Source organism: Histoplasma capsulatum (assembly GCF_000150115.1).
Source record: "Histoplasma capsulatum G186AR genomic scaffold supercont2.1, whole genome shotgun sequence".
Classification (NCBI taxonomy): Eukaryota; Fungi; Ascomycota; class Eurotiomycetes; order Onygenales; family Ajellomycetaceae; genus Histoplasma; species Histoplasma capsulatum.
This window is the reverse complement of record NW_025544801.1, coordinates 2,486,365-2,494,616: the sequence shown is the minus strand read 5'-3', so window position 1 is coordinate 2,494,616 and position 8,252 is coordinate 2,486,365. Positions and strand designations below refer to the sequence as shown.

The following is an 8,252-nucleotide window of genomic DNA, read 5'->3' as shown; positions in this document are numbered from 1 at the left end:
CAGATTAAAAAATATCCATCGTTTCACCCTATTTTTACAGTCCCAATGAGGCCTTTTTTTATAAATGGCTTACCTCCCATTTTCCAGGGCCCTCATGATTTCGTCCTTATTGTGGCTTGTTTGAAGCTTATTTATTGTTAGCCCATGTTTTCCTTGACACCTTTTTTTTTGATCACCCTTCAGCGGTTTAGCTCAATCTTTCTTCCGCTGTGCTTATATTCTTTGGTTTATTCGATTTCGTGTGCATTGGGGCAATGCGTGGAGTTATTACGCATTGTCAAGGCTTGTCCGTTCTTTGCTCTGAGCCCGTTGGAATTGATTTACCCTTCTATTCTTTGGCCCTCATCATGAGAATATGAGCACAAATTGTTTAGCGTTGGTGTTTTGATATGGGTTGATAGATTGGGAAAGAAAGTGATATCCTTGCTTTTGCTTTTGCTTTTGCTATTAGCTTTTCATTATTTTCTTGCCCTGCCCCTTTTTTAATCTTGTGTGTTCACTTTGGAGTACTTAAAAAACTAAGATCGGGTTAAACGGTGAATGGCAGCACTTTTCGTCTTGCGCAATAATCCTACTACTCGCCCAAGCTTGTCGCTTACCCTAGATACTATGGTCTGCTATCGACTACGGAAGCTTCCACGAGTGCTCAAAAAGTCTAAAACAAAGAACCGGGAAGCGCTTTCGATACCCGGGATACCAAGCGTGCGGATATAGATGGTACCTATGGGGTATTCCCGACCCAACCCAGCTCTAGTAATGAATCTCGCGAATTGTCAATTGCCAAAAAATCTAGGGGTTAGACTTTTGATCAAGGTGAAACGTTGGATGTTTTTTCCAATTAGGAATATAATAAGAACGACAGGTAACCTTTTTGTTTATTTCAGGTACTCAATTCTTAAATTCCCCGTAGGCAGTTGCTATTTTATTTACCGCAGTAGCCGGCCGGGTATTACGCCGGCTATGCTAGCTGAAAAGAATTTAAGCTACAATGCCTATCAGCCACCGTTTGCCGAGATCATTGCTGGTTGAATGTTGAGGGCTGAAAAGAGACAGAATGAATTCGCGGGATGGCAACACGAGTAGAGCTATGTATAATGATCCCAGGATCCATCCTTGATTGAACATAGCCACTCGTGGCAGTTGGTCTGGAGTCTGGACACACCCATGCACTTAGACTAGAGTTGTATTTTTAACCTTTTTTTTCGGTCTCAACGCAGGTAGAGCGAGGACCGAGACCGACCGCAAGACCCCCCAAGATAGCTGTCAAGCTCGATAGGTGAGTGTATGTACCGGTGTGAGATGGGGGGTTGGTTTTAAATCGAAGCTAGCGAAGGTCAGGTGGCTCGAAAGAATTTTTCTCCATATTTTAGTTATTTGTATTTTCTTCGTTGTAAGTTTTTGGCTAACTAGATCCCGGAGGCATTCCTAAGCTTTCATCTAGATTTTCCTGGATTTTTTGTTCCTGCCACTAAGAGCTGCAATGATGATGGATGCATTTTCAACCGTCCTCCAAAGCCTTTAATTCTCTGAACGGAAGAGCACGGAAGGGCAGTGTTGATGTCATCACTATAATTCCTTTTGGATCCTCCGGCAGTGTAGGTTAGGACTGGGATTTCCATCGCCGCTTTAACTGCGCTTGGAGGGGCAGTTCAAAGCCGAAGGAGGTCATCATTTAGGTGGCGATGAGAACAAAAAAGTTCCCGGTGGTAGGTTGTTTTTTTTTTTTTTTTTTTTTTTTTTTAAAAAAAAATTATTTATTTATTTATTTATCTACTATTTATCTAGTTTTTGGTCCAAAAAAAGAGACAAAACAAAGGGCTCAAGCTTTCTCGACCGGTAATCTGATATGCGAAGGCTAGAAATCGCAAGGTCGTAGTTAGTAAATGCTGATCGAATAATTTGGCGTAGGGTTTTGATGGCTCTGCGAAGAGGTTTAATGGATGGGTAAAAAACCGCTTCAAATACGGGGTTATGTGTTGCTAAAGCTTGAAACGCAGGGTGCTTACTACTATCAATGCTTCCCCGCCTGTCGTCTTGGTTCTTTATCCACAATTGACTCCATAGCTGACAAGAATCCTTGCAGGTAAACCCTGCCCTCAGACCCAGGGACATTGCTTCGGAGCCCCAATCATTGTCACCACGAGCACTGATGGCACTCGCCAACTAACAGCCCTCTCCCGCGTGGTGTACCTGGTGGAAAAGACGGAGCTTTCGTATGTCATTTGACTGAGACAAAGGGGATCGAAATCAATTGGAATTGGTTCCTATAAACCTTCCAAATCCAAAGAAAACACGGCCAGTTGAAGCTTTCGTGCCATATGGAATCGCCGAGGCAAGGCTCACAGAGCCAAAAAAATAAATTACAGCTTCATCGAGGTGTTGAACGTAACCCAGGTGAAAATCGCTCAACATAATGTAAATTACGCTGTACCGATGACGAGACCTGCTAATTTTTTAGCGGCTAAGTTCACTTCAGTACCTGGCGATGGGCCAACGACCTCGCCCCTCTCAACAAGCTGGTCCAGCCATAATGACTTTGATTTCGGGCAGATCTTTCTTACCTCGACTTACTCATCACTTCACTAATTCTTTAAAACTACCCTCATTCCTCCTTTTCCTCTCCTCTCACTTTTCATTCTTTGCATACTCTAATCTTCATCTCACGCCTCAGAATCCCAAGGTATGTCCGCAATTAAGTCGATACTAGATGACGGCGAACTCAACTAGCACTTGTAATTGACACTAGATCGAGTAGTGAACCTCTCTCAGACAAAATGGCCGCTCAAATCCCCAAGACTATGAAGGCACTCCAGTCAGTATAGTTCCATTTAGCTCTCATCACCCACCAAAGCGATCCGATCCCTAGTGGGGCTTACCCTTCGAGAAGATAGTGTGGATGCGATTGATCGAACTTTCCTCCGTCGTTTGCTAACAATGTTTTCAAATTTTTGAGTTTAGGTACTCCAAGGAAGAGGAGTTCGGAATCGTCAATATCCCTGTCCCAACCCTACGTGAGAATGATGTCCTGGTAGGAGGCCTCTTGCGAAATCTTTTCATTGCATTCGATATGTCTCGTCATTGGTGTTGAGTATTCTTTTTAATTCTTCCGACTCTGCATTTTGTAGATTAAAGTCAAAGCCTGCGGTGTCTGCGGCACAGACCTCCATATCCACGAAGGAGAATTCCTTGCAAAGGTAAGCTCAGAATCTCCCCCCTAGATTTGGAGATTTTGAAGTATATTTCGCCGTATGTTCGGGAAGCTAATTTAGTGACATGTATAGTTCCCTTTGGTTCCTGGTATGACACATATTTTGGCTCAAATTTCTCTCAACTCTTGGATTTCAAATGCTGAATCTCTGCAAATTAGGACATGAAACTGTTGGTGTAGTCGCTGCCTACGGCCCCAAGGTCGAAGGTTTCAATGTTGGTGACCGAGTCGTCGCCGATAACTCGGAGACCTGCGGATCGTGCTTCTACTGCCGACGGGGAGAGGAGCTTCTCTGCGAGCACATCAAACTTCACGGTGTGACGATGAACGGAGGTTTCGCTGAATATTGTGCCTATCCAGGTAAGATAAAGTTCCCAACTGCTGAAGACATCCGGTAGTTTAATAAAAGGGGGAAAAACGGCTCCTGACATTTTCTGCGTGCTTTTAGCTGGTCGGGTATTTAAGATCAAAAACCTTTCTGATGTTGATGCCACGTTGCTTGAACCGGCATCATGTGCTGCACATGGTGTCGATAAGATTGCTCCCAAGATGGGCTCGACAGTCCTTATGTTTGGCGCTGGGCCGACTGGTCTCGTAAGTTTTCACTGATGTCTGAGGAAAGTACAATCTTTCCCCTGACCTATTTTCTCATCGATCTTTCTGCTAGGTCCTTGCCCAAATGCTCCGACTGAACGGCGGCTGCAAAGTCGTAATTGCTGCGCCTGAAGGCCTCAAAATGAATCTGGCCAAGTCTCTCAACGCCGGTGATGAATACATTGCACTCTCACGCAAAGATCCTAGCGCTCAATTCGCCAAACTGAAAGCGGATAATCCATATGGATTCGACATTGTCGTCGAGGCCACCGGTAGTGTCAAGATTCTGGAAGATGCCATCAACTATTGCCGCCGCGGTGGTAAGCTCGTTGTGTACGGGGTGTACGCCCACGCTGACCGCGTTTCGTGGCCACCATCAAAGATCTGTAAGTCTTTTCGTTTTTTCCCTATTTTTTAAATATACTTCTAGCTTGGTTAGCGTTTGGCTGACGGCTGACACCTCTCTTCTCTTTCAGTCGGCGACGAAATTACTATTCTTGGAAGTTTCAGTGAAACTTACAAATTCCCTGCTGCTATCGATTACCTTGATACCGGCAAAGTTAAAGTTAATGGAATTGTGAACAAGGTTTTCAAGCTCGAACAATGGGCTGAATGCTTAGAGTCAATGAGGAATAAATCCGCTATTAAGGCTGCTATCACCTTCGATTAAGATGATATCCCGGCTGCACATTTTGTTATGAAATCTTTTCGAAATTCTTCCTTGATCGGTGCGGTTCCATCGTTTAATTGAACAGGCTATGGGAAATGTATAGTTCCTTTGGATACTGAGTATAGGTTAGGCGGCTAATTTAATTTTTTTTCAAAAGGTATCATAGATATTCGTAGAATAATCGTTCAAAGTGGAAATAACTATATATCTTCGACAGATGGTCATTCATTTCGCGCATTTTATCAATCCCGAATTTGAGGACCTTGGGCGAAAATACCAGGGTAAGTTTTCGATATGGAACTAGCAGACCTGGCGCATATGAGCGATTCCCAAACCGTTCACTGTTAGTTTAATTGTTGTTCCATGGGTCATATCTGTAGTTGGCAGAGGAGGGAGCTTAGTCGTATCACACACGTACTGTCAAGGTACTGAGTCGGTCCTGTTAACCTAATCAAGTGAGTGACTCTCAATGAACCGAAAGACAACGGGAGAACGAAAAACCACACGTACAGCAACACGTAGCCGGCAGATGCTCAGGCGATAGGTACCACATCCGGCATTATTGTGAACTTCTTTTGAGTTAGTGGTCTTCCACTTGTCTTTGTAGTGTTTCCTCTCGTTCCCCCAAAAGTTAGAGAGCAAATGGAAAAGAGATAACACGCTGAATGGAGCAAATGCTGTCATCTCTTTTGAGAAATTTTCGGATACGCATATCAACTTCCTGGCAGCCGAACTAGGTAAAAAGTGGATATAACGTTTATGGCAATTTGTGGTATCGACTTGGCTATGTTGTCAAATATGAAAGCGCGGAAAGATGACCTTGTGCCCAAGCTCCACGTGTAACACTGTTTGATGGTCGTGCACGTCCCAAATTCTATCATACATACCGGCAGGGAATTCGGGAAGCTTCAACGGTTAGAGGTGAAAACAGAGATTTGTGATAGCTATTAGTCGCTTCTAAGCGTATGAAGGCAGCGTTTGATCTTCCAATCGTGTACGGAGTACAACCACAGCATATGTGCATGCCCAATATATTGAATTATCCTTTCGAGATTGCCAAAATATCGACAGCATGCCCACGATACATGTGCACAACATCTATCCGGAAATTCCCAACCGGAAAGGGCCTTCCTAATCGATATGCTTGTGCTGCTGTTCGATTGGAGCTGAGTCGGGTATATTTCATTGCAAACCAAGACCGGCGCTCCGTAGCACAGGGCGGCTGTGTGGGTGCCGACGAGTGTTGAATGGTCTTGCCGATTTCTTGCCAGCCTGAGTGGAGTCTGGGAAATTGGGCAACTCATCGAAGCCATGCCCGCATACTCCCATACCCAACTCTTCCGTGGAACGGTTGCTGGATTCAGGCACAAACCGAAAATGTCCCACGGGCGGTTGTGATAAGGTTTTGCAGCCGCAGTGGCCCAAGCTTCCGAGACTGAAAAGAGTTTAAATCAAAACAGGTTAGTGGCGAACAGATTCCGGACCTCCTGCAAATACCCACGCTTTGAAAATCGCAGAAGAAAATCGAGGATAACAAAAACAGCCCAAATAAAACGATACAATGGTCAAACCACTAACCTTCAAAGGCGATAAAAAGCCCAAGAAGCGTAAGCGCCACCAGACCGATACCGATCCCAATGACGAATCTTCGGCCCGACGCCCTGACCCTTCACACAAGTCCAAAGTGGTTCCTGAAGAAGCCCTTGCCGCAGACGAGGATCAAAACTGGCTCTCTGCGGACGTTCCAACAGACATTTTAGGTCCAGTTGTTATAGTATTACCGTCTAGTCCACCCACATGTATCGCATGCGATGGTAATGGGAAAGTGTTTGCTCAAGAAATAGAAAACCTAATAGAAGGAGACCCGGCCACAGCGGAGCCGCATGACGTGCGACAAGTGTGGGTTGCTACGAGAGTGGCTGGCGCTGAAGGCATCAATTTCAAGGGACATCATGGTCGGTGAGTTATCCCTCATCTTTTGATGCTTTCATCGAATCCTGAGGCAGGGGATGGTTTTGGGGCTTGAATTTCCAGGGAATCTGGCTAATCACTCAACGGCTTTATAGGTATTTAAGTTGCGACAAATATGGAATATTAAGCGCAAATGCTCCCGCTGTATCCGCTTGCGAATCTTTCGTCCCAATTCCCTCATCCGATTTACCTAGCACATTCTCTTTCCAGGTGGCTGGTGGCGATAGGGAAGCCTTCCTATCTATAAAGGAGCCTGGAGGCTCTTCCGTGTCTGCTTCTGCGTTAGCAGTCGAAATCCGTGGCGATGCATCAAGTATCTCATTCAACACTACATGTCGCGTCCGTATGCAGGCTCGTTTCAAGCCGAAGCTGAAGGCATCTAAAGAGTCCAAAGCGTTTGAGAAAATTAGCCGCAAGGAATTGGAAGCTGCAGTCGGGAGAAGATTAGAAGATCACGAAGTGAAAAGACTGAAAAAAGCGAGAAAGGAAGGCTCCTATCATGAGGCGATCCTGAACGCTAGAGTTAAGGGAAAGCACGATAAATTTGCCTCATGATGCGGGCTTCGTCCCCTCTACCACTTTATCGTACGAGCCGGATATCCTCAACCAGGCCAATCCGCTCGTGGGTTTTCTCATCGCTTTAACGAAACATTCAGAGTCCGCTCTTCGTCCCGTACAAGAAATTGCGACTTGAAGGATATCTCGCGTGACTATATCTCTTTCAGGATAGCGTTTGTTTTCTCTAAGTCGGGTTTACGTGGATTTACATGTTTGTCCGTCGGTACATCCCATGCCACTATAACCCATCCTATCGGATATCATGCTGTCAGACCATATGACTTACCTTGGTCGAATTGCTGAGAGGGACTATAATCAAAACACATGTTATGGCGGGTAGGATGGAGATTTTGATGCGCCCATTATTCAAAAATCTTCACCTCAGTGTCCTGTACGCAGGGACTTGGTCCTCCTGGTTCAACGGATTTAGCTGTTAGGGGCATCTGCATGGACCCTGATGGGGGTAGATATCCCTCACCCCTCTCCTGGTTTAAATGCCATCGCCCAAAAATGATAAACAATGAAATGCTTACAGCATAAAACTATTATACATTATCATTCCACAGTTCCATATACATTTATCCACATTTACCAAACTCCTCAAAGCAATATAAACAAATAATAAAATCTTCAAGTATGACTCATACGCATGTAGAAGCTACGCTTCTGTCCTTTCCGCAAAGCGAGCATTGAGAATCTGGGTATTTAAGAATTCGGTATAGGGTGAGTCACATAAAAGGGCAAAGAAGGGGTAAAACTTCAGGAAAATGGGCTAAAGAGAAGAAAAGAAGGGGATTGGTTAATATATTGGCTTTGTCAATTGGAAGGTTTCGACTGGGAATGGGGAAGCAAAAGAGAAAGAAAAGAAAAGAAAAAAAGTAAAAGAAACTTGCAGATGGCAAAGAACAAGCAGGTATGTACAGTTGTGTGCTTAAGAGCGGGTATATTAATGGTGCTCAAAGTATTCAGCTACCATCGAGAGATTAAACAAAAGTTCGGGGGTATCACGCTTAGCAGCTCTCTGTAAATCGGACTCATATGCAAAATGAAAATCAAAATATCAAAAAAATTCGTTTGGTAAGCTTATCGTGAGCGGTCCAAGTATGGCAAAAAGAACGCTGGCATCTCGGCTACCGTATTGCTGGAAACAATAGATGAAGCAACTTGAGCACTACAAAAACACGAATGAGCACGAACGCATTTAGAGAGGACAGAACCAAACCCAAGGGCATATAGGTAGGGAGGAGATAG

General features: G+C 44.6%; 2 protein-coding genes across 2 annotated transcripts; both read left to right on the top strand.

Annotated features, from left to right (window-relative positions):
- Positions 1–2,774: 2,774 nt before the first annotated feature.
- HCBG_00802 (NADP-dependent mannitol dehydrogenase) lies at positions 2,775–4,699 on the top strand (the record flags this gene model as incomplete). Its single annotated transcript, XM_045427852.1, has 8 exons — positions 2,775–2,812; positions 2,959–3,028; positions 3,126–3,194; positions 3,282–3,297; positions 3,368–3,568; positions 3,657–3,802; positions 3,876–4,188; positions 4,279–4,699. 8 exons carry the CDS (start codon positions 2,775–2,777, stop codon positions 4,470–4,472), a joined length of 1,047 nt encoding a protein of 348 aa, XP_045291827.1.
- Positions 4,700–6,033: 1,334 nt separating this feature from the next.
- HCBG_00801 (uncharacterized protein) lies at positions 6,034–6,998 on the top strand (the record flags this gene model as incomplete). Its single annotated transcript, XM_045427851.1, has 2 exons — positions 6,034–6,431; positions 6,539–6,998. The coding sequence occupies 2 exons, from the start codon at positions 6,034–6,036 to the stop codon at positions 6,996–6,998; spliced, it is 858 nt and encodes a 285-aa protein (XP_045291826.1).
- Positions 6,999–8,252: the final 1,254 nt, after the last annotated feature.